The 23325-nt window shown below is 42.5% G+C and overlaps 1 protein-coding gene across 1 annotated transcript in view; it reads right to left on the bottom strand.

The window, feature by feature from the left end:
* The window catches only part of kndc1 (kinase non-catalytic C-lobe domain containing 1), a 51163-nt gene that overhangs the window by 11018 nt on the left and 16820 nt on the right, over positions 1 to 23325 (bottom strand). Inside the window, exons 4-23 of the mRNA XM_085297563.1 lie at positions 22564 to 22710; positions 21310 to 21427; positions 21079 to 21215; positions 18938 to 19567; positions 18117 to 18231; positions 17836 to 17907; positions 17610 to 17671; positions 17343 to 17501; positions 14171 to 14248; positions 11234 to 11321; positions 10805 to 10997; positions 9163 to 9854; positions 6771 to 6909; positions 5015 to 5274; positions 3589 to 3950; positions 2648 to 2741; positions 2437 to 2534; positions 2166 to 2350; positions 345 to 455; positions 52 to 199 (exon numbers count right to left, since the gene is read on the bottom strand). Of these exons, the coding sequence (XP_085153689.1) occupies positions 52 to 199; positions 345 to 455; positions 2166 to 2350; positions 2437 to 2534; positions 2648 to 2741; positions 3589 to 3950; positions 5015 to 5274; positions 6771 to 6909; positions 9163 to 9854; positions 10805 to 10997; positions 11234 to 11321; positions 14171 to 14248; positions 17343 to 17501; positions 17610 to 17671; positions 17836 to 17907; positions 18117 to 18231; positions 18938 to 19567; positions 21079 to 21215; positions 21310 to 21427; positions 22564 to 22710 (3888 nt within the window). The remainder of the gene's footprint in view (positions 1 to 51; positions 200 to 344; positions 456 to 2165; positions 2351 to 2436; positions 2535 to 2647; positions 2742 to 3588; positions 3951 to 5014; positions 5275 to 6770; positions 6910 to 9162; positions 9855 to 10804; positions 10998 to 11233; positions 11322 to 14170; positions 14249 to 17342; positions 17502 to 17609; positions 17672 to 17835; positions 17908 to 18116; positions 18232 to 18937; positions 19568 to 21078; positions 21216 to 21309; positions 21428 to 22563; positions 22711 to 23325) is intronic.

The following is a 23325-nucleotide window of genomic DNA, read 5'->3' on the forward strand; positions in this document are numbered from 1 at the left end:
TTTTTCATTCAAAGGAATGGCGTTGTACACAGTGTGTACATATCTGGCTACCTCAGTATTAAGGAACTTTTCTAACACGTCCACGAGGCTGGAGTTAGGCACAAAGTCCACTGTTCTGCAGTCTGTTATCCAGAAGTGAAGCAAGTGCAAACTCCGATGGAAAACCTTTTCACTGTCTCCTGACAAATCAGGTCCCTCCCTGAAATGGGAAAAGAAATAAAACCCACATGTAACGTGTTTCATACCGTGTGCCACATTTTGATTAGTCATTTATTGGAAGAATTGGAACTGCACACTGCTCAGAGCTGTTCCTCTGTCGTCCTGAGCTGCTGGTTGTACTTTACCTTACAGCACAGATGAATTTATTCATTATGAACTGCAGTAACTGCTCAGGAGTGCAGAAGAAACGATACGTATACAGGAACTGCTGGATGTAGCCCTCCACAGCTGCATTTCTGTGATGAAAACAATCATAGAGACACTAATTAGAAATCAACACAAGGCATTATTAGAAACATGATATATAGAAAAAAAAGAAACACGATATGTAGAACAGATACATAATATACAGAAAGGAATATAAAAACATTCGCAAACCGTCCAGACCCGGCAAATATAACATACAAGAGGTGAAGTTGAAGGAACTCTGAAGCAACTTCCTGCTATATGTGAGTTACCCTACATGTCCTACATCTGGATCTTTTCCCACACAGATGTGTAAATTTCACAAAGCATTTTAGGGAGAGATCCTTCCAAGGTGCCCTAAGCTACTTTAACGACTCCTTTCAACGTGAGGGAGCAGTGACGTCACTAAAATCACAACATTGTCAGTGGTGGTGGGTCTCATGTGAGCGGCCAGATAAATGGGAATTTATAAAGACCCTCTGTGTTTAGCTGAACCTGCACTTTGACTTTAAGGCAAATTAAAAGCTAAAATCTGTGAGCCAATTGTTGAGGACAAAAAAATGCCAAAATTGTCTGTAAGTTGTACTACTGGCAATAAAGCCCCCAAAATCTTGGAGGGATCTAAGGGGAAACAGTTTGATGTGTGGAGGATGATGTTTGAGAGCCTTAAAAGTTTCTTAAGCACAGGAGAAGACAGCAGAAAGACAAAAAGGTGGACGAAACACTGCAAATGCTATCTGACCGAGCTAAGAAGCTATTGTAGATCTTACAGCTGATGCTGTTTGAGGTTAATTCCACTGACGATACGGTTACATGTCCCACCCAGTGCAATAACGCCGCTCATTTAAATGATCGTCACAACAATCAGACAACTGGTAACTCGAAAAATGCAGGAAGGAGGGAAACCGCTTCAAAGCGCGCATGCCCTGACAGAAGAAGCCCCATCGCTCTCGGACCTCAGCTGAGACTGCAGGACGACCAGAAGAGCTTCGGCTGAGGACCTCAGGTTACGCGCAAACGGTGTCAGGAGAGCTGAAACACAGCTTGGTGTGAGCCCAGAAAGGGCCTTAAATTTCACAGAAAAAAATCCCCAAATCAATTAACCAATAACCAATGAAGCAAAGCTAAAATAGAGGAAAGTCTGGCTTCTGAGTTTTTGGACAAGCTGTAGTTTGTGTAGTCTTTATTGGCTCAAACAAAAATATAATAAATTACAATAATATCACCTAGAGGTAATAAAAGGGGATCACCTGAGCCGTCAGCTGAGGGCTGGACGTGAGCTCAGCTGATTACTGTGGAGCGTGACTTCACAGCCAACCAGAATGCAAATCAGAGAAAAACTGCACTTCCAGTTTCAACTAATTGCACCTTTTGATCAAATGTTTCGTACCTAGTTCAAATTTTTAAGCCCTCAAGTTTAGCAGGTATGCTGCCTATCAGCCAATATAGTATATAAGTGTAGTATGCTGACATCCTTACAATTAGTCAGCATTACTGAGAAAAAATACCCTGCAAATAAAAAATTCCAGCTGTAATAAAGGCCTTATTTTAGAAAAAACACATCAATAAAACATCAAATATATTCTTAAGTTTCCCGTTGTAAGTGAATACACTCTTTTGACTCTGTAAAATCCCTTTGTTGGACACATAAAAAGCAGACGGAAGGTTAAATAACTCAGCCTATGACCTGGATCACAGCACTGTAAAACTTGACTAGAAAAAAAGAAAAGAAAAGAAAATCGACCCTCAATCAAATGTACCTGGCGTAGAGGTATGCCATGAGGCCCAGAGAAGATCCAGCCTGCAGAGTGCTCTTCCCTTTGCTGGTACCAAAACTCAAGACTGAAATGTCCTCTGAGGACTCGAGGTCCAACGACTCGAGTTCACAGACAGCCAAAGCGGGGAGCAACGAAAGCTCCAAACCCCACTGATCCACACTGAGAATCTGTGGAAATGAAAGAAATTCTATCAAGCTTACAAGAACTGGGTTGTTAAGTATGATGCATAAGATTTTTGGGTAAGCTTCTGTACCTCGAGGTATTTCTTCACACTATCCAAGAAGGCTACTTTGGACCTGAGTTCCTCGAGCTGTGACTTGAGTTTAAAGAGCATTGGCTTGCTCTCAGGACCTTTGGAATACAATAAAGGTACAATACACACACACAGTCTTTACATGCTGTATCAGAAACACAGCATTTTGCCATTTTCATACTCCTGCGGCGTGTTAAAACGAGCACCCAACCTTTGTTTTTCCTCTCTTGTTGAATCAACTTCTGGTAGAAATTTCTTGTTTTCTTTAGATTCCTTGTTTCAATTACAAGCTGCTGCTGCAGTTCCTGTTCAAAGGAAATCACACAGAATCATACAAAGGCCCTAAAACTGCACCACATGCCTTCTGCTGAAAGAAGCCGTCGGGCGTTTTAAGTGTGTATGGGCCAGTGTTTTGTTTTTTTTTTTGTCCTCTCTTCACCGTGGCAACAGAAAGCAACAGCTCTTTTGAAGTGAACTGAGTAAGAAGTCGCAGCATCGCAGCTCTTAAGGTACGTTTATTAGCTTTCACGCAAACCTTCAGAAGGAGCAGTGGTGCCATCAAAGCGCTCAAACACAAGGATGATTCATTAATATTCTTTTGCAAATGATAATAACTTTCTCTGCTGAGGGGCTAAGTTCAACATATTAATATTCAGATCCAGTTTGGAGAGAATAATATGCCAATTACCCTAAAGTCCCCCACATGTTCTCGTCCTATTTACCCCAAAGCCTGACCGTGCCCCACTTCATTACAGATAGGAAAATAAGTCCCACGCTTAATCAAAAAACTCGACCAGGTGAGGAGCTGAATGAAACAGAGAAGCACTCGATTTCAACCTCAAGCAGCACAACCAAAACGATTTAAACTTTAACTTCGAGGATATTTTGATGGAAATAACTTATCTCGGCTCAGGGCACAGAAGACTGTATTTATTAGTTTTTTTCAAATGCCTTAAAAAAGCGATAAAACATTTGCATTTACATGAATTTATAGAATAATCCATTGAAATTGCATAACATTTAATACATACACATTTAATGTAAGCGGCATGAAAAGGTGATAAATAAATCATGGCATCTCCCGTTCGTTCAAACGCTCAGGGTTAAGGTCAGGGATGATTCAGAGGCGGTGGCCATCGTAGCTTTACCCACCTGTGCTTTTACGTCCAGACATGGCGATCCTGTGTGCTGTCCCAGATTCCCTGCATACTGGATCACATCGGGACTAAAGCACTCTTCGCCGAAGAAGGCCAAGGCCCAGTCCGGGCTCGAAATGAGGCCAAGACCCTCTGCTCTGAAACCGGAGGAGAGAAGCCGCTCAGACGCCACGGAGTCGCTGTCCTCCATGTCCTCGGAGCAGTCTGGGCTCATCTGCTCATCGTGGGCTCCTGTAAGCCTTTCCTCTCTCTCTGATAGAACCTCAGCTTCAGAGGGGCTTTCATCGCTGCCCCCCACTGAATGACCTCTTCCTTCCATGACCCCCAAGTCTGAACTGTCAGCGTTCACGCCTGGAACTGTAAATAAAGACAGAAGAGAGAGAGAGAGAGAGAGAGAGAGGGATTGGATCACATGGAGAGTATAAAAAAGGCAAACTGGATTTGTGAAGTAAACAGAGAGACAGAGAGAGAGAGGGAGAGATCCAAGGGTGGCGCTGAGGGTGTTTGTTGCTAACCCTCTCGTGGCTGCACAATGCACTTACTGTTTAACAGATGCCCTTAAACCAATTCACAGTTCAGTCACTATCCTTTTTTTTTAATTTCAAGTATCTGTTCAGAGCCTGTCTGTAATCAAGACAGCCCATGTCTAACATACTTCAGTAATGACAAAAACAGACCCAAGTGTGTGTTTGTGTGAAAGTCACTGACCGGGAATGAGTTTCAGAGAAAAGGGAGAAGAAGAAAAAAGCCTTTGCAAGTTTGCTAGCACGCCTTGGACCCTTCTGAATGAGGCGCAAACTTAAGAACAGCATCCAACAGCCGGCAATGGCCCTCATGACTGCAGTCAGCAGCCAAGGCGATAGAAATATACCAAAACATCACAGAGAGGGTGGAGTTTGATATCTAAAAACAGGACAGAATCTGCACGAATATCAAATCCCTTCATCTACTTAGTTAAGAAGAAAAAAAAAGTACTGCGCTTGTTGTACTGTGTTACAATGCAGCACTTGCACATAGTACTTAGTTACAAGTTTATTTTACTTGTACTTGAGCAAGTGAAAAAGCAACATTTCCTGTAAGCAGCAGTAATGTCTCCTAATCCCTAATCTATTTATGGGAGCAGGTTTGTAACTTAAACAATCCCATCTTCCTCACATGCCATTTTTAAAATCAGATTATATGCTGAATTTAAATGTATCTCAAAGGAAATCATGGCTGGCTCAATCACTCACAGCTGAAGATGAAAACCTCAGTCTGCGGGCTCAAACAGGTGATGCTCAGAGCCTGAGAGGGAGCACTTTTATTTGACTTGTTCATCCAGTTCAGCCTATGCATTTCAGAAACGGATCCAAAATATAACCGACTGTGAGAACTCTCCAATAAAAAAGAGATAGAGGTCAACAACCAAATCTTTCTCCTACCTTCACTGATGCAGTGCTGATTTTGCTCTGAACTCAATCTGACATCCTCGAGTACAGTCCTATTTTCTGCATGACAGGACTGGGCCTTGGTTTCTTCCCAAAAATCCCCAGCAACAGGACTGGACGGGCGGAAGTTTCCATTCAGATCGAGACAGCTGTTCAGGCAAACTTCTCTCTTCCCTCTCCTGACAGCGGCTATCGAGGATGGGGTAACGGTTGCCCTTTTCACAGCCTTTGATGGAGGCTGATCATTAGAGCTGCTGCACGGGGCACAGAAAACACACAGCATGTTCAAAGCAAATAATAATTAGCACTAACTGGGGGAATATTGCCAATGACATGCATTCAAGTAAGCAGGTAATAGGCAATTCAGAGAAAACACACATGGTGATGATAATAACTGAAACAGTCAACAATGCAAAGCACATACAGCACTCAACTTCACAACGGATTTGCTACTTTAATCAATAATGTACTAGAATACTGGCTCCAATGGAAAACTCGCAAAGAATGAAACAAGGCAGCCACTGAACATCCTGGAGCTTATCAGTAACATTATGCACTTGCAAATTACACCAACTGAGCCGCACAATTAATACTGTGCCAAAACAGACCACTGCAGTCCTTGTCAGGGTTAGAATGAAGCGTGTCTTCATCAAGTCCCTCAATCCCTTCAGAGAAACTGAAGCAGTGGAGGAACAGTGGAGAAACCCTTCACAGCTGAGCCCTGTGAACGAGCCCACAGCCAGAGGAAAAACATGTCTATCTCTCTACAAAGCTGTGTCGTCTCTACCAGAGCAGATTAAAGGGTCTGTCATATTGCCCTGAGCACAAGAGCATGAGCAACGCCTGGATGAAAAGACGTCTGAAAGAAGTGACAGGCTCGCCTCCGTGCTCGTCTCTTTCTTATGTTTAAATACATGCATGCATTCATCCATACACTTAAGTCTACCCAATGCCCAAGGCTAATTGTCAGTATATCAGTAACAATGCAGAAAGAGCTTTAAATGTGTTGACATAGCACTTGTACCGAAAAACTTACCGCATAGCTATTACCATAGGAGCTGCTAATGTGGTTGGCGAGGTTTGCAAAAGAAGGTTTGTTTCTTTTTAATGTTGGCTTTGAATGTGAAAGCGTGCAGAGGAGAAGATGTCATCGTTAATCAGCACTCCATCCCATAACTTATTCCAACATCTTTGTACTCTGCACCGTTGCACATGTAAATAAGCTACCTCCATTCTCCTGCCACATGGCTTTATCTTAAATTAGAAATCTATCTGTCTATTATAAATCAATTAATAGGGTCTGTATTTTGCCAGTTATTTCCATAATGGTCCTAATTTAAAACTTTGGAAAACATGCCTATAAGAGTTTACCAGAGGCCAAGGTGATGTCTTCAAATTAAACTACATCAAAATAAAATCATGATATGCAATATTATCTGTATTATCTGTATCTGTATGAATAATCTGCAAGATAACATTCAGAAACCATGTTTATTCATATTACACTAGTCAAATGATCTCAAGGTGACTGTTTTATTTCTAAGCAACATCAATTAATAATACTGTGTTGTTATTAGAGCATTTAAAAGCCTTTATATAAGGAGTTAATATTAGTTTATTTATGCCTCACTTCATTAGCTTAAACAACAGGCACTGTCTTTACAAGAAAAAACAAGCAAACAAAAAAAAAAAACCCCGAACCAAAACCACTGTTTAAAAAGATAAACGATATGAGGAAAAAAATGCTTACAGTGTGGAAGTGCTGCAGTTTACCAAGCAATGCAATACACCCAGTAAGTCATCTTCCCAGTAGAGATCAGTGAATCTCTCCTTCACGATGCTGGCAAACGCCTGGTATTGGAGGTCCCTCAAAGAGAAGATGAACTCCCCTCGGAAAATGAAAAGCAGATTTTCAAATGAATATGTCTGAAAAAGAAAATCAGTGCAATAAAAATGCAAACTGGCATTAATAGAACATTACAATCTTAGACTTCGGGGCATCTATTCCTTATAACACTGAAGTCTACCCTATATGGGCAAAAGTAGTGGGCCACCTCCACATTACAACTACAGGAACTGCAGCCATAGAAATCTATGTCATGAAGTTCCTGGCACACAGCTTTTGTGTTGATGGTAATGCCAGAGGAGGTCTAGAACTCTACAGTTATTGAGTTAGCGTAGCGTTTTTATGCACTATTCCCCTCAGCAATTGGCGACCCCCCCACTCTGTAACTTTATGTGGTGCTTTCTGGTTGACTTGCCATTCCACTTTGCAATAATAATTGTAATAGTGGCATCCTATAACAGCAGAATTCAGTGTACTCCTCAGAATGACTAATTCTTTCATAGATGTACGTATAGGCCGACTGCATGGCTACATGCTTGATTTTTACATAACTGTGGCAAAAAGCCCCTGAATTCAAAGATGTGGCCCAATACTTCTGTCCAAATAGTGTATCTAGTATTCCCAGAATATAGGCAAGTAAAGGAAGCAACAGTGTTACATGTTTGCCAAGTAAATGTAGGAACATTGTACACTGTGTGATCACAAAATGCAAAAGCAAAACAGAACATGCATGCTTCCGGTCGCATTCCTGACTCGATGAAGCACCCTTTGGGACTGGAGTGCTGTGTTGGCATGGAACAAACTTGCATTTGGTCTCTGGGTTATAGTTTGACTTACTCAAAGTGATCAGAAGGGGACTTCCATAGAGTGAAGAAGTAATAGCAATGCTGGGAAAAGTCCCAGTGTGCACAAAGAGAAAACTCTGAAGAAGAGATCTACCAAATTTAAATCAGTTGAGGTTTTTATGTTATTATGAGTGGACTACCAAAGAATGGATTTTACCCTGTCAAATTAAGCTGGGTGTTGTTTGACTGTTAATTAGCTGTTAATAAAGCACTGTATATATTCTTCTATTATTTATTGATATAATTCAACTGCTAATGTTATGATTATGATTGCATTAATCTTACAAAGTTTGCACATACGGTGGAGAAGCCAGACCGTGTACTATTATATTTTTCCATTAGCTACTTCAATGTTTCTCCCTGCTGTATAATCCTTACTTTTGCAATCTGTTTTGGATTGACTATACTATCCACGGATAAGGATGAGTCTCCAGACCTGGGTTCTGTAGAGCAATTGATCACAGTAGTCCAATTCATTGGAATTGTTTGTCTGCTTGCGTATCAATCCCGCTTATCATTTCCACTTGCACTTGAGCTACAAACAGTCTGCAGCGTGGATCTAGACATTACTTTTATTTTTATTGCTTAGCATTAGCATGCTGTCTATACAGGGGCTTGCAAAGAGCTGAACTGAAGTTGCATTAGCAGCATAATGCACGTATAAATAAAGAGGATGTATGTTATATCACAAGACGGCTGATAGATTTGTTTCACTAACTCATCTACACAAGGCATTTTCTAAAGGGTATAGCAAAGGTGGCAGTTTGTCGTGAAACAACAATGGCAATCTCCACATTTTGACTTTTTTTTTTCTCTTTTTCTCTTTTTGACTTTAATTGCGAAATTTCGACATGGTGTTCTTATATTGTCTGTTCTTCTTCTTTCTTGTATATTGTTTTCTTTACTTTCACACCTTTGTGGTATTGCTTCCAAATTTCAGTGTGCAAGAAAATGTACATTGACAATAAAAAAGTTCTAAGTTCTAAGTTCTATTCTCAAAACGATTAACAATATTTTTTTTCTTAATGTGGCCCTAATACTCAGTCATAACCAGACCCTGAACTTCAACAGGCAACAAACCGAAGAAAGAAACGTAAAAGTAATGTAACGAGTAGTATAACGACTTTCCCTTGGGAGTAATTAAGTAACGTAGTGTGTTACTTTTAAGAAAAGTGTTCTGTGTAATATGTTCAAAACGTTAGGCTACTTTTTTGGAATAATGACCCCAACACTGATCGCAGCAAATAGGAGAAATACCTCTAAGATGCAAAAATACTAATACTACTTAGATATGGTCGTGACTCTCAAAGCGGAGCCAATGAGAACTCAACATGAATCGATAAGGAATCAAACCAAAAAGTAATATCAATTATGGAATCGGAATCCTTTAAATTCTTATGAAATCCAATGCCTACCCACAGATATAAATATAACTATCTGTAGATACATACCCATGGCAATGTCCTCATGCCCATTGTCCAAATATCCATCAAGGGAAAACTCCCCCTTCAACAGATCGATCACCTCCTTTAAGGCAGGGTGGACATCTGGGGAGCTGGATGTTCGAGCAGACTGGTTCTCACCTTGTGTTCTTGGATTTGTTTGGACCTTGTATGCTCCAAGCACACTGTGCTCCATGCAGGAGTCGGAAATGACTGAGCTTCCACTAAAATGTGATGATGGTGGTTCATACTCCTGTGGTCCAGGCCTAACAGGCACATTAAGACAGTCAATAAACGAACCATCAGTGCTCTCTGTGATTAGCCCCTGCAAAGGCTGAGGGACCAAGGAGAGATTTATATCCAACCCGAGGACAGACTCGGGAGCCTTGACCTGCACAGGCACTAGAGAAAGATGCCCTGTTGTGGGGTTCTGCCGAAAGAGGTAATTATTGAAAATACCACAACCATTGAGGTTAGTGGATAATGGCAGAGAAACAGAGACTTCGAGATAAGATATATCAGGGAGAGCAGAAGGGGAGTCGACCAGCATCTTGCTGCTAGAAGTTGTAAAAGATGTAGTTTTCTCCTGAGTACGGAGATTGGGTTCAGTTTGTGGAGGAAGTTGGTACTCAGAGGGTGGAGTGAAATCGAGGCTGCTTTTCACAATTTGATCCCTGCTTTTGGTGAATCCATCCATAGTCCTGTAAAATAGACAGTCAATCAAATCATTTCTCATAGGTATTAGGTGCATAACATTTATTGTAAATGTTTTTTTTGTTTACTTTTTGATGGATCATAGCTATATACTTTACCAAACTGTCTCAGCATTCATGGAAAATATTTTCATTCACTGGCTTACCAAGATTTAGAGAAGTGAAATGTTACCATTTGTTGATATATTTTTATATATGTGCCTGTAAGACACTAATACCAACAGAAAATGTATATGTTTGTTTAATACATAGAGCAATGTGTTGACTGACTGCATGCTATTGCTGTCTTGTCACCATCTTATATTGCAACAATATTGCTTTACAGATGGCAACGGCCTGCAAGTGGTCACAGACCAGGTCCCCATCTAAAAAAAAAACCAAAAAAACAAAACAATTGAAAGACGACAAAACTGTAAATTCAACCATTTACATAGCTGCAATATTTTTATATTTCTAATCAACAGAGTGCCTCAGAAATTTTTCTGCTTTTATGTGATCCAAGCTCCCAAAACCAGAGCTGGTGTGTCAAGTGATCAACAAGTGACTTTTATTTTCATTGCCAGATCATTTACAAACATTCTTATGACCATGACAATGACAACAAGTAACTATACGTAATAAGAAGGTCAACGTGAAATTACAGCTTGTGGTTTTGACATTTTGGTTTATACTATCAAAATGATTTGATTGCTTTAAAAAGTGTTTGCTAGTACGGCCCAATTTTAGGCCTTTATCTTTAAAGAGAACCACCCTAGCTGTTTTTCTTCTGATTTTAGCCTTTGTGCTAAGCTAGGCTAACCAGCCTCCCATCTAACGCTCAGAAAAAAAAGCACATTAGTGTATTTACAAAAATGGTTCTGAAACCTTTGTTTTACAAATAGATTGATCATTGTTGTTTAATATAATGTAAAGCCGTAATATCACTTTTGTATTCCTACCCTTCAGTGTCATTTGAAAAATGCTGGTCCCCCCCCTCTAAACCTCCTTCACTGGTCAGGATGATGGGGGTGAAGTGTGTGGCGGTGGAAGTGAAGGCCTCTGGGAGCTGGAGTTCCTGATTGACTGGATAGCTGTGGGGAACAGGGCCAGGCACAGGAGCCAGTCGGCTCTCAGTGGCCATGGGGACAAAGCCTACACACAGTTACCACAGTGCCATTTACAATATCAGTGATATTGTCTCGTGCAATGTACAAAATACCATCAGCTTTAATTCTGATTCAAATTAATGAGACCAAATACATTTTTATTAGTTTGTTTCAGAGGGGGCTTCCTAATATTTCATACATTTAGGATATGTAAAATATTGTACATGTTAAAGTAAAATGTATTGCACGAGGGTCATCCCTACTTAAGTAAAGCTGCCCTACCACTGTTGTTTTCAGCAGACTCTTCACATGAATTTTGGCATGTTTCAGTGGTCGTCAAATCTTCTGCATCTGAGAATTTTAAGGTTGGCTGAAAAGAAAATACAATATGTTCATGACAACTAGAACTGACTATTCAGTGACACAAAACACAACCGACACTGAGCACAAGAAGCTGACACTGACACTTTACTAATACACAGGTACAACAGCATTAATATATCTGTGGTGAAAAAAGCTCCTCCTTGAATCGCTACCTTATCGTGGTGGAGGGGTTTGTGTGTCCCAGGGATCCCAGGGGCTATGTTGTCTGGGGGCTTTTGCCCCCTGGTAGGGTCTCCCATGGCAAATTGGCCCTGGGTGAGGGACCAGACAAAGAGCGATTCAGAAGACCCTTATGAAAAGGACACCGAGGGAACAGTTTACCCTGCCCGGGATAGGGTTACCGGGGCCCTGGAGCCAGGCCCGGGGAGGGTGCCCGAGGGCGAGCGTCTGGTGGCCGGGCCTTAGTCCATGGGGGGGGGGTGCTGGAGGGTGCTCCACCTGGAGACTCTGTTGTCCTGCTGGGAGACTTCAATGCTCACGTGGGTAACGACAGCGAGACCTGGAGGGGTGTGATTGGGAGGAACGGCCTCCCTGATCTGAACCCGAGCGGTGCTTTGTTATTGGACTTCTGTGCTAATCACAGTTTGGCCATAACAAACACCCTGTTCGAACATAAGAGTGTCCATAAGTGCACGTGGCACCAGGACGCTCTAGGCCGTAGGTCGATGATCGATTTTGTAATCGTATCAGCAGACCTGCGACCTTATGTTCTGGACACTCGGGTAAAGAGAGGGGCTGAGCTGTCAACTGATCACCACCTGGTGGTGAGTTGGATCAGGTGGCGGGGGAGGACGCTGGACAAACCTGGTGCACCTAAACGCGTAGTGAGGGTGTGCTGGGAACGTCTAGCAGAGGCCCCAGTCCGCGAGATCTTCAACGCACACCTCCGGCAGAGCTTCAACAGCATTCCGAGGGAGACTGGGGACATTGAGTCCGAATGGACCATGTTCAGCGTCTCCATTGCCGAAGCTGCTGCATTGAGCTGCGGCCGCAAGGTGGTTGGTGCCTGCCGCGGTGGTAATCCCCGAACCAAATGGTGGACACCAGAGGTGAAGGGAGCCACCAGGCTGAAGAAGGAGTCCTATCGGGCTTGGTTAGCCTGTGGGACTCCGGAGGCAGCCGACAGGTATCGACAGGCCAAGCGGAATGCGGCTCGGGCAGTGGCTGAAGCAAAAACTCGGGTGTGGGAGGAGTTCGGAGAGGCCATGGAAAAAGACTTTCGGACTGCCTCGAAGAGATTCTGGCAAACCGTCAGGCGTCTCAGGAGGGGAAAGCGGTGCTCTACCTGCACTGTGTATAGTGCTGGCGGAGCGCTGCTGACGTCGACTGAGAAAATTGTCAGGCGGTGGAAGGAATACTTCGAGGACCTCCTTAATCCCACTGACACGTCTTCCGAGGAGGAAGCAGAGTCTGGGGATGAGGGGAATGACCCGCCAATTTCCGGGGGCGAGGTCACTGAGGCAGTTAAACAACTCCTTGGTGGCAGAGCCCCTGGTGTTGATGAGGTCCGCCCCGAGTTCCTGAAGGCTCTGGACGTTGTAGGGCTGTCCTGGTTGACACGCCTCAGCAATGTTGCGTGGAGATCAGGGGCAGTACCTGTGGACTGGCAGACCGGGGTGGTGGTCCCCATCTTTAAGAAGGGGAACCGGAGGGTGTGTTGCGACTACAAGGGGATCACACTCCTCAGCCTCCCTGGGAAAGTCTATGCCAGGGTGCTGGAAAGGAGAGTTCGTCTGCTAGTCGAACCTCGGATACAGGAGGAACAATGCGGTTTTCGTCCTGGTCGCGGAACACTGGACCAGCTCTTTATCCTCTCCAGGATACTTGAGGGTGCATGGGAGTTTGCCCAACCAGTCTACATGTGTTTTGTGGACTTGGAGAAGGCATTCAACCGTGTTCCTCGGGGTGTCCTGTGGGAGGTGTTGCGGGAGTATGGGGTGTCTGGCCCATTGCTACGGGCCATTCGATCCCTATACAACCGTTGCAAGAGCTTGGTTCGCATTGCCGGCAATAAGTCGGACTCGTTCCCAGTGGGTGATGGGCTCCGCCAGGGCTGCCCTTTGTCTCCGGTTCTGTTCATAATTTTTATGGACAGGATTTCTAGGCGCAGCCAAGTGGCGGAGGGCTTTCGCTTTGGTGGCCTCAGAATCTCATCTCTGATTTTTGCGGATGATGTGGTTCTGTTGGCTTCATCGGGTGAGGGCCTCCAGCTCGCACTGGAACGGTTCGCAGCCGAGTGTGAAGCAGCGGGAATGAGGATCAGCACCTCCAAATCTGAGGCCATGGTTCTCAGTCGGAAAAGGGTGGTGTGCCCACTCCGGGTCGGGGATGAGTTCCTGCCCCAAGTGGAGGAGTTCAAGTATCTCGGGGTCTTGTTCCCGATTGATGGGAGAAGGGAGCCGGAGATCGACAGACGGATTGGGGCTGCAGCTGCAGTAATGCAGACGCTGCACCGGTCCGTCGTGGTGAAGAGGGAGCTGAGTGTAAAAGCGAAGCTCTCAATTTACCGGTCGATCTACGTCCCTACCCTCACCTATGGCCACGAGCTGTGGGTAGTGACCGAAAGAACCAGATCGCGGATACAAGCGGCAGAAATGAGCTTCCTCCGAAGGGTGGCTGGCCTCTCCCTTAGAGATAGGGTGAGCCCCTCCCGGCCATCCGGCCCAGCCGGAGATTATATCTCTCGGCTGGGAACGCCTTGGTATTCCCCCGGATAAGCTGGAGGAGGTGGCTGGGGAGAGGGAGGTCTGGGCCTCTTTGCTTAGGCTGCTGCCCCCGCGACCCGGCCCCGGATAAAGCGGATGAGGATGGATGGATGGATGAAAAAAGGTTTACCGGGTGAACTCTGCTGATGAGGTTGTTCCAGACAGTCTCAGCATTTGTCCCCTGGCGTGATAAGTAGTCACAACAGCTCTGGAACAGATCCACATGAGAGTAAGTGTGATAGCAATACAAGGCACTTCATACACAGATATGGATAATGTCAGAACTAATTCTCTCCTGAAATAGCTCAAGGGTTAAAAACAAAACAAAAAAAAAACACGCAGCAACCCTTTAAAAAGGATTGACAGGGTAACAGTAACAGTAAATTATGGCATTTGTCACAGAGTTCTTTGTTGACATAATGACAAGGGAAAAAAGAGATTACTCTAAGCAATGATGCTTCTCTTTGAAGTTGTGATATCTGCACAGTGATAAACAAAATCAAAATGGGCTTTATTTATAGAAAACTTCATAGTTTAGTATTCTAACATAAGTTAGAAATAAATGTATGATAAATTGTAAATACATTTTTGCTTGTATTTGCTTTGTATTTGGTGCTTGACTAATTCTTTTAGCATTTTACATTAACATGTCATTAGTACTAAAAAGAGAGCTGAGTGTAAAAGCAAAGCTCTCAATTTACTGGTCGATCCACATCCCTACCCTCACCTATGATCATGAGCTGTGGGTAGTGACCGAAAGAACGAGATCGCGGATACAAGCAGTGGAAATGAGCTTCCTCTGAAGGGTGGCTGACTTCTCCCATCTGGGAGAGGCTCAGAGTAGAGCTGCCGCTCCTCCACATCGAAAGGAGCCAGTTGAGGTGGCTTGGGCATCTGACAAGGATGCTTCCTGGGCGGCTCCTGGGTGAGGTCTTCACGGGATGTCCCACCGGGTGGAGGACCCGGGGCAAACCCAGGACACGTTGGACAGATTATATCTCCCTGGGAACGCCTTGGTGTTTCCCCGGACAAGCTGTAGGAGGTGGCTGAGGCGAGGGAGGTCTGGGCTTCTCTGCTTAGGCTGCTGCCCTTGCTACCCGGCCACGGATAAGCAGAAGAAGATGAAAGGATGGATGGATAGTACTGAATGCATGGGGGCATACAGTATCAAATGGGTGTTGCAAATCAACTGCATTTATTAAACTGATTATAAATAAGTATGACCACTTCTGTAAAAGCAGAGGTTCTGTCAGTTTGCTGGTCTGAATCATTGTAATGTGTGATAGCAAAATGCCCTGGAGGAAAGCAGGGCTGAACTGCTTGACCCTTTTTTGTTTTTTTATTTTCATTACTGACACTTGATTGTCCAATCAAATATCAGATCTCTTAATGCAACCAGCCTTTCACTATAGATAGAACATGGCAGCACGGCTGAAAGTTTTTGCTGAAATTAGGTCAAGCAACAGGACAATGATGCCAGGAAAATCTAGAACAGAATAGCCGTAAAGGAAAATAACAAGGTGTTGCAATGGTGCAGTCAAAGTTGAGACCTCAACCTGATTGAAATGCTGTGGTGAATGAATGGCTTCAAACCTCAATAAAATCAACCCCTCTATAAAATAAAGCAGAAAGACAAGTGGGCCAAAATTCCTCCACAATGACATGAGAGTGTCATAATGTCATGGAGAATTGGATTAAAGGACTCAGGTGCGAGACTCCTTGCAGAATGACAGTGGATTTATTTACAGTGAAAAGGTGAGTTAACAGTTCGAGTCTATAATCCAAAAAGGGCAGTGCAGTGATACGGCGACCTCTCCTCACGGTGACAGTGCAGTAATAATCCACAACAACTCCTGGTGCCGGCTCCTCCTCCAATCCCTGAACCCCGGTTTAGTTCAACGTTCCAGCGTTGACCGCCCCGTTAAATAGGTCTGCGCTGGCAAGGTAATTCTGCACAGGTGCGATGATTCTAGCTCAGGACACTCCCCTCCGGTCAACTGCCGTTCCGTGCCACGGCTTCCGGAAGTACATGTTCCAGCAGAAAAACACATGCACAGGATGGAGAGGAGAACACGACACAGTACACACAAACACCACAACAAATTGGCAAGACGATCAGTGAGGACCGTCTAGCCATGACACATAAAGTCTTTTATGAAACAAAGACTCCAGGTTCTGATAAAGTTAGTTCTACAAGCTATTAAATCATTTGGTTTGGTAGTTTTTTACATACTGCTTCTGCAATTTATCTGTTGTATTTTACTAACTTTAAGTCCTGGTAAGGATCAGATCTTTTTTTTTATTATGTCCTGATAAATAAAACATTAGAATTTAAAGATGGGATACATTGTTTTTTTTTTTTTACCATGACTTTATATCTGACCATAAAACTCAAAACCCGACAAACCTGTTTAGCATGTTAACATATGCTAATTAGTACTGAAGCCACAGTTGCATAGTCTGACATTTTTTATTTGCTCATAAGTGGAAATATTCGATGTCCTAAGCTTTACAAAAACCTCCAAGTCTTCTAGAGACCACAGAGGCCAGAAATACGGAAAAAAATAATTTGTGCAACAGCAAAGGTCACGAGGAAACCATGATATCAATGGAATCAAGCTGCTGCTGTGGCTCTTTGCTATCAAAAATCAAAAAGTCTGTAGTATTGTTCTGAAATCTTCAGTAGTGCTCTTAAACTAACAACAGTAAAGACTCCCCGTGGCCTCTAAAATGGCACTGGGAATTCTGTACTGCATTTTAAATGCTTAAAAAAAGTCATTAATTCTATTCTATAAATATAAGCACCTACCTTTGTAAGATAACTCCGGGCTTCTGTTTAACATGCCAGCGTGTTTGTTCTAAATGTAAGTTTTACAACCCAATTTTCATTTGTAACAAAAACAAAAAAAAGCACAAATACTGAAATCAAATTGTCATGTTGTATTTTTACAATAACTTTCTGATGACAAAAATATCACTAGCTGGAGACATTCTTGTCAGAAATTTCAGGAATTCAAAAAGCACTGTGATAGTTCATTTGAAGCTAATGTGGTAAAAGACTGTGATGCCTTTGTATGTGTTCAAAGAAGAAAACAGAGTAACAGCCAGCTAGTGATAAAGGGTTTTCTTGTCTGGCAGTGTCAGGCATAGAGCCCCACAGATAATTTGCTTTGACAACCACATAAAGACTTTCATTAGAGAAAAACTAGCAACTCATAGTGTTAGATTAAGGTGACAATTCATGTTTTTTAAATAATAATAATAATAATAATAATAATAATAATAATAATGGGTTATGATACTTTTTTAGCCATGTCGATGGTAGGTCGCTCGATAGGCGTCCTCTTAGCCATCTCCAGGAGCAGTCTCTTTAATTTCCGAGGCATCGCCAGTTTTTGATTAGGTGATAAACTGAACTTGGCTGTGGCCCAGAGAATGGCAGCAACCCCATACACGCAAACCTGAGCAAAGACAGACGAGAACAAAAAGAAGCGGGTGGGGGTTAATTTGAAATAAATTATTTAAAATTTCGCTTTAAAAATTAATGAAAGCAGTTCTGACAGACCGACCTTCTCTGTTACAATTCCATGCTCTTGATATTCAGGAGCAAGATAAAATTCATCTCTAGATCCTGCAAAGGACACTTACAGTTAGTTCCTAAAGTCAACATATACTCATACACGTTGGATAAGAGTGCATTTTCAGTGAGTATTTTGAGAGTATACAACTAGAGATTGCAAATCCCTCCCCAAAAAACATGAAAAACACAACAGCAGATGACTAAGAAGTACCTACCTATGTTTTTAGGTTTCAAAAAAAGCACTTCTCCCTTGCAGCCCACATGCGCCGTGTCCAGGCATAAATAGGCTAACAGAAAAGAGAGAAATCAGCTGCACAGAAGAATTGTGAGCTAGAACCATGCAACGTAATTTGCATAATATTTCTAGTCAGTTTTTTTCTCTCCGCTTTGGAACTTTCTACCAGTCTATTGTAAGCGCTAGCTCTAAAATGAAGAGAAAACTGCTGTTGCAGGGATAGTTTCTTCCTGGTTTTGTGAACACAGTGGGTAAAATCACCTGGAAAGTCAATGTAGCTCTGCAGTGAGGTTAGGCAGGTGTAACACAGAGCCCACAGCTCATTAACTGTCAGCCTCCGTCCACAACGAGCAAGCAACTCTCTTAGAGAGATCCACTGGAAAGAAAACAAGAACAAACCAATCTTAAAAAGGGAATGTGTTACAGATTAAAGAGTTTCAGATGCTCCCTCAGAAGGCCTAATTAACTCTAACTGGAGCAATTCCAATCTATTTTTTAATGCTTCTATTGCTGCTGAGTACCTATGTGATTACTCTGTCACTTGACTCTAATTTTATGGTTTTGCGGGTGTGAAAAATGTGTGGGTGAGCTTTTCATCTGACTAAGCTGTTTCAAAGAGGATTAATTATTTGCAAAAATCTGAAATCAGGTAACAGTTTTACAATACTGTATCTCTCTCCACCTTTTTTTTTTTTTAGAAGGTGCGAAGTACTCTGGACTTTTTTTATTCCCTAATAATCTTAGCAATCTCCTCCTTGGCTAGCTGCATGGTGAAAGCTCAACAATCTTAAATTATCATCATCGTCCACTCAAGCATTTTTCACCAAAGCTTTTCAGCCATCTTAACATGAGCAAAGATCCTGTACTGACATAGGTCATACAATGCAGTTAAAGACTATGAAATGAACCCAGCTCTTCCCTTCTTATTCCTCTAAAACTGCCAACTCAAAGCTTTTTTGAGAGGATACAAAAAAGTTGAGCCCACTTCAGCCTTCACCTGAGACCTCTGTTGTTTTTCTGCAAGCAAATATGTGATGTGAGCATAGAGCCATAAATTTAAAGGCTGTCTGGCAATGGCTAACCTCATCCTGAGATTCTTCATTCAGGAACAGCATGCTTTTGGTCATGTAGTTATTAGGAATGTATAGACTGTGGTTTAGTGAAGTCTGGTCTTCAGAAGAGTCCTGTTCCATGTTCAGGGAAGTACAGGACGAGGAATCCTGTACTTCCTGCACAAAGTCCTGTATGAAGTCCTGGGCGCACTCCTCACACTGACTTTCGTGGCACTCTTGAATATTGGTGTGTTCAGTCTCGGCAGCATCCTCAGTTTCTCTGGACATTTCCCAGCAGTCCTCACTGTTACAGTGTGGGTACGTCTCACAGGACTTTCCCCGGCTGAATCTCTGAAGTCTGTTACTCCACACAGACTTGCAGCTCAAGTGCTCGTCTGCTCCTATCTCAGTGAGGTCTGAAACCGGTATACTGATGTCTCCGTGATTTGGAGGGGAGAAGCAGGGGGGGTTGTTGGAGTCCGGGACAGAACAGGAGCGGTTAAGGGCCCCCCTCACTCTGTTCAGCCTCTGCTGCGCTCTCCTCCTCACTGGGGAGCTGTTGTGAGAACGGCAATCCATCTCATCTGTCAAGATCAAGCTGTCTCTTTCACTGCCCTCCATGTCCTCAGCCCAGAGAGTGGAATCCCAGCCCCCACACAGCTGCAGATCGAGAACATTATGATTGGTTTCAGCTGTTTTGAAGGCAAAAAATAAACTTAATTATCTAGATGGTAAAACAGAAACCATAGTTTAGATAGCTGAGCAAACTGAAATGGAAAGAACATAAATCTCAATTCTGCCCTTTTTCAACTCCATAGTTTTTTTTCTTGATATTGTTATGCTTTACAATTTTATATTGTATTCTGGAGTTTTGTGCCTAAGGTGACCATATGAAGATATTCTCTCTGACATCACACAGATCTATGGATACAAATATGGCCAAAGAGTTTGGAGCATCTGAAGCCCGAGCTTTTAGGGATTACTGATAGAAATTAGGTCCCTATGATTTGAAACTTTTGCCAAGCTTAATATGAGCATCAGTGCAAATATACAGCACTGCCCAAAGATCTTAAGCCACTCTACATTTCTTTATGTTTTTCTTTCAAGCAGTCAGACTTTCTTGTATTTTTAAGTTTTCTTGAGCAATAGTTATTCAGGCTTTCTGAAGGTCTGTCCTGCAGTCTGTCCTTAAAGAAATTTCAGGTAATTGGACAAGAGGAGGAAAAAAAAGAAAAGACAGAGCTAAAAAATGATCTATGGCAGCAGATGAACACTATCTAAAAGTCATGTCCTTCAGAAACTGGAGCAAATCCAGCTAAGATCTGAGAGATACCCTTCAGATGATCAAGAAACTGTCAAGAAATCATTCTAAGCAAGGGAAACGAGGAGAAAATGCTGAGGTGTGCCAAATAATACAAGAACTGCACTGAGAATCTGTGGAAACAGGTTTTATGGAGAGATGAATTATTTTGGTTCAAATCATTGTCAATATGCACAGAGGAGGTCTGGAGAGAGGTACAACAGTGAATGTCATTTGTAAAACACGGTGGCGGCTTTGTCATGGACCACACCACCCTTTTCGAAGTGGTGTGGGATCATCGTGACAGAGAACAGAATAAAAGTCAGCCAACATCCAAAGAAGAGCTCTGACTGTCCTTCATGAAGCCTGGAGAAATATTCCTGAAGATTACTTAAAGAAATTCCAAGAAAGCTGCCTAAGAGAGTTCAAGCTGTGTTGAAGAATAAAGGTGATCATACCAAATATTGACTTTCAAGCTCTTTATGATTGTACAAACTCTGGTAATCTAATAGGGGTATATATAGTAGAAGTTGTTTTTGAAATTCTAACAACAATGTAAATAAAATCTTGTAAAGCAAGTTGTATAGTAATATTCTACTCTTTGCAAACACAGTTAAATACTGTATATGATTCCTTTAAGGAATGTGTTAACATGTTGCTTAAATCTGCCAATAACTTTTCTGACATGATGTTGCATCACTAGCTCATTTAGCACACAGTCAGAAAATGAAATAAAACATATATTTCAATTATGAAACGGCTCTGAATAGGTACCAATAACATTCTGGAAAAGCTGTTTGCTGGCAGTACAGGTTTTTAAAATATTTCTTCCTCCAGCTGCTTGCTACATTTTTAAAAACTTGCTCCATACCTGCTGCCTGGACAGACCATTTGTTTTAACAGAACTGTCATGCTGATCTTTGGTGTTGTCATCTGAGCTCAGTCTTTTAAGAAGACATTTAGGTTTGGAATGCTGCCATCTCGCCTCCCAGGAGCTCTCCTGCCCATCTGTGGATGCCAAAAGAAAGAAAATAACAGCAGGAGAAATCACGGAAGAGACTAAGCGGCGATCTGTTTGAATACACGTGATGAACATGATAACCTTGAAAGTTTGAAACCGATTCAATGGAGAGCACGCGTCGTCCAACTGAGGAGAGTTTGCGGCATACAGCTGCAGAGGAGGTGCGGGACAGCCGTCCTTCAGCCAGAGACAGGATGTCCTGTGGGAGTGTTACACTTGCAGGTTTGCAACACATGAACAGACAACACATACATAGTACCGTGTGTATGTGCTACTTTTTCAAGTAGTTGTGAATAAATGTATTTCTCCTACATATTTTTTTCATACATCACATACATACACAGTGTTTCACTGCGTGGATATTCACTGGATTATTGGCATCTATGTTAGAGCTGTAGAGCATTTTTGGACTTTTTATCTGTTTATGCAGTTTTGTCTATATTTTCAGTGTTTAATCTCCCTTTTTTCTTTTTGAAATCTGTTGTTTATCTCTAGATTTGGACTTTTGCCTGGGTGTTTTGGCAACCCCTTCCAATTAGCTGTTTCTGGAGGGATGACTGCTCATAATCATTGACTAGTTGCTGGGTTTTTTTGCGATTTTGTTACCATGAGCTCTTCATGAGCCTTATTCTGTATGCTTATACGCAGACTTCTGAGAGGGTTCTCATAAAGTTGTAGTACATATTACAATCATATAACACCTTTTTCCACTTAGAATGAGCAATTTTACTTCTGTTTTTCTTTTTCATTGAGGTTTATCTTGTAAGAGGCTGACAGTGAAATGCAAAACTTGCAGTGACACATTATTTCCACTTGATGCTGCTCAAGAGCACGGACTGACTGGAGTAATATGGACTGTCAGTTTGTCTAATAGTTGAAAAGCAGACATGATTTAATACTACAATAATCACACAAAGTATCCATATATTTGTTCTGACTGTAAAGCAATAGTGATTCCGTGTTCTGCTGGGATGTACTGTTTGGCTTGATATATGTGAGGAAAGCATCGGTACAGGCTACACATTGCTATTGGCCAATCATTATCCATCGTATTAGATCATGACGAGATATTGCTTTTCAGTTCTTTTCCTATTTGTTCAACACGACACATTTCATATTTAACCATATTTTCCTGTCTCACTACATGTCAAAAAGGCAAATCACCCAATTTTCCCATTTGTGTGAAAGTTATAATGATTTTAGTGTGATCCCAGGACAAAACGCCTTCTGAAGCGAGACCTCTAATTATTTCACAGCTGTCTCATGCAGTTTAAACCACGCAGCTTTCTATAAATCATTCTAACAGTAATAAAGAGTCAGCAGGTTTTTTTGTACCTGCAGGAGCGGCCGGTCCTCAGGCTTCTCCTCCTGCATCTGCTCCAGCAGCCTCTGGATTTCTTCTCCCAGATCTGCCTCCAGCTCTGGCTCGATGACAAAGTTCAGTGCGGCAGAAAGCGTAGAGCCCAGAGAATAAACATGGCCCTGTAGCCGGGGGCAGACAGGGAGACAACGCTGTCATTATCACGAAGCAGCTGCAGCTGTGAATTTACAGTACACACAGAGATCTGAATCCATGAATGAGTTTAGAAAAGCTCAAAATAACACTCTATCCCATAACGACTTTATAGGCCATAATTGCTATGCATCGCTGCCATGTAGGCATATTTATGACGGAGCCTTTGTGTTGCTTTGCTTCGCTGACAGTGGATATTATGGTCAGCCCTGAGACAGCAGTGGATATGTACCAGGTGCTCCGGAGTTCATGACCCACACATAACTATTGCTCCCAACAGTTGAAGTGGGCTCGATCCATACTTATGTGGTAAACAAATGTGCAAGAAGAAGAAGTTCTTTAGAAAAACTGCAAAAAATTAGAACGCACAGTTTACTTTGAAATCCAGTTACATAAGTCTGCTGCAAATGTATTCATGCGGTGGTGAGAAAAGTCGCACCGCTCAGTGGCACAGTGCGACTTTCACATTTGAATTCTGCATTTCTACGGAGGAAGCAGAAAGCTTTAGAATTCAGTCGCATGAAAGGCATTTGTCTGTTTCCTAACAATAAAGTTTTTTCAGTGCTGTATCCATAATACAGCAG

This window comes from Mchenga conophoros, linkage group LG13, assembly GCF_057382185.1.
Source record: "Mchenga conophoros isolate Kocher_MC1m ecotype Shallow Benthic linkage group LG13, M_conophoros_male_GT1.1, whole genome shotgun sequence".
In the NCBI taxonomy this organism is placed as follows: Eukaryota; Metazoa; Chordata; class Actinopteri; order Cichliformes; family Cichlidae; genus Mchenga; species Mchenga conophoros.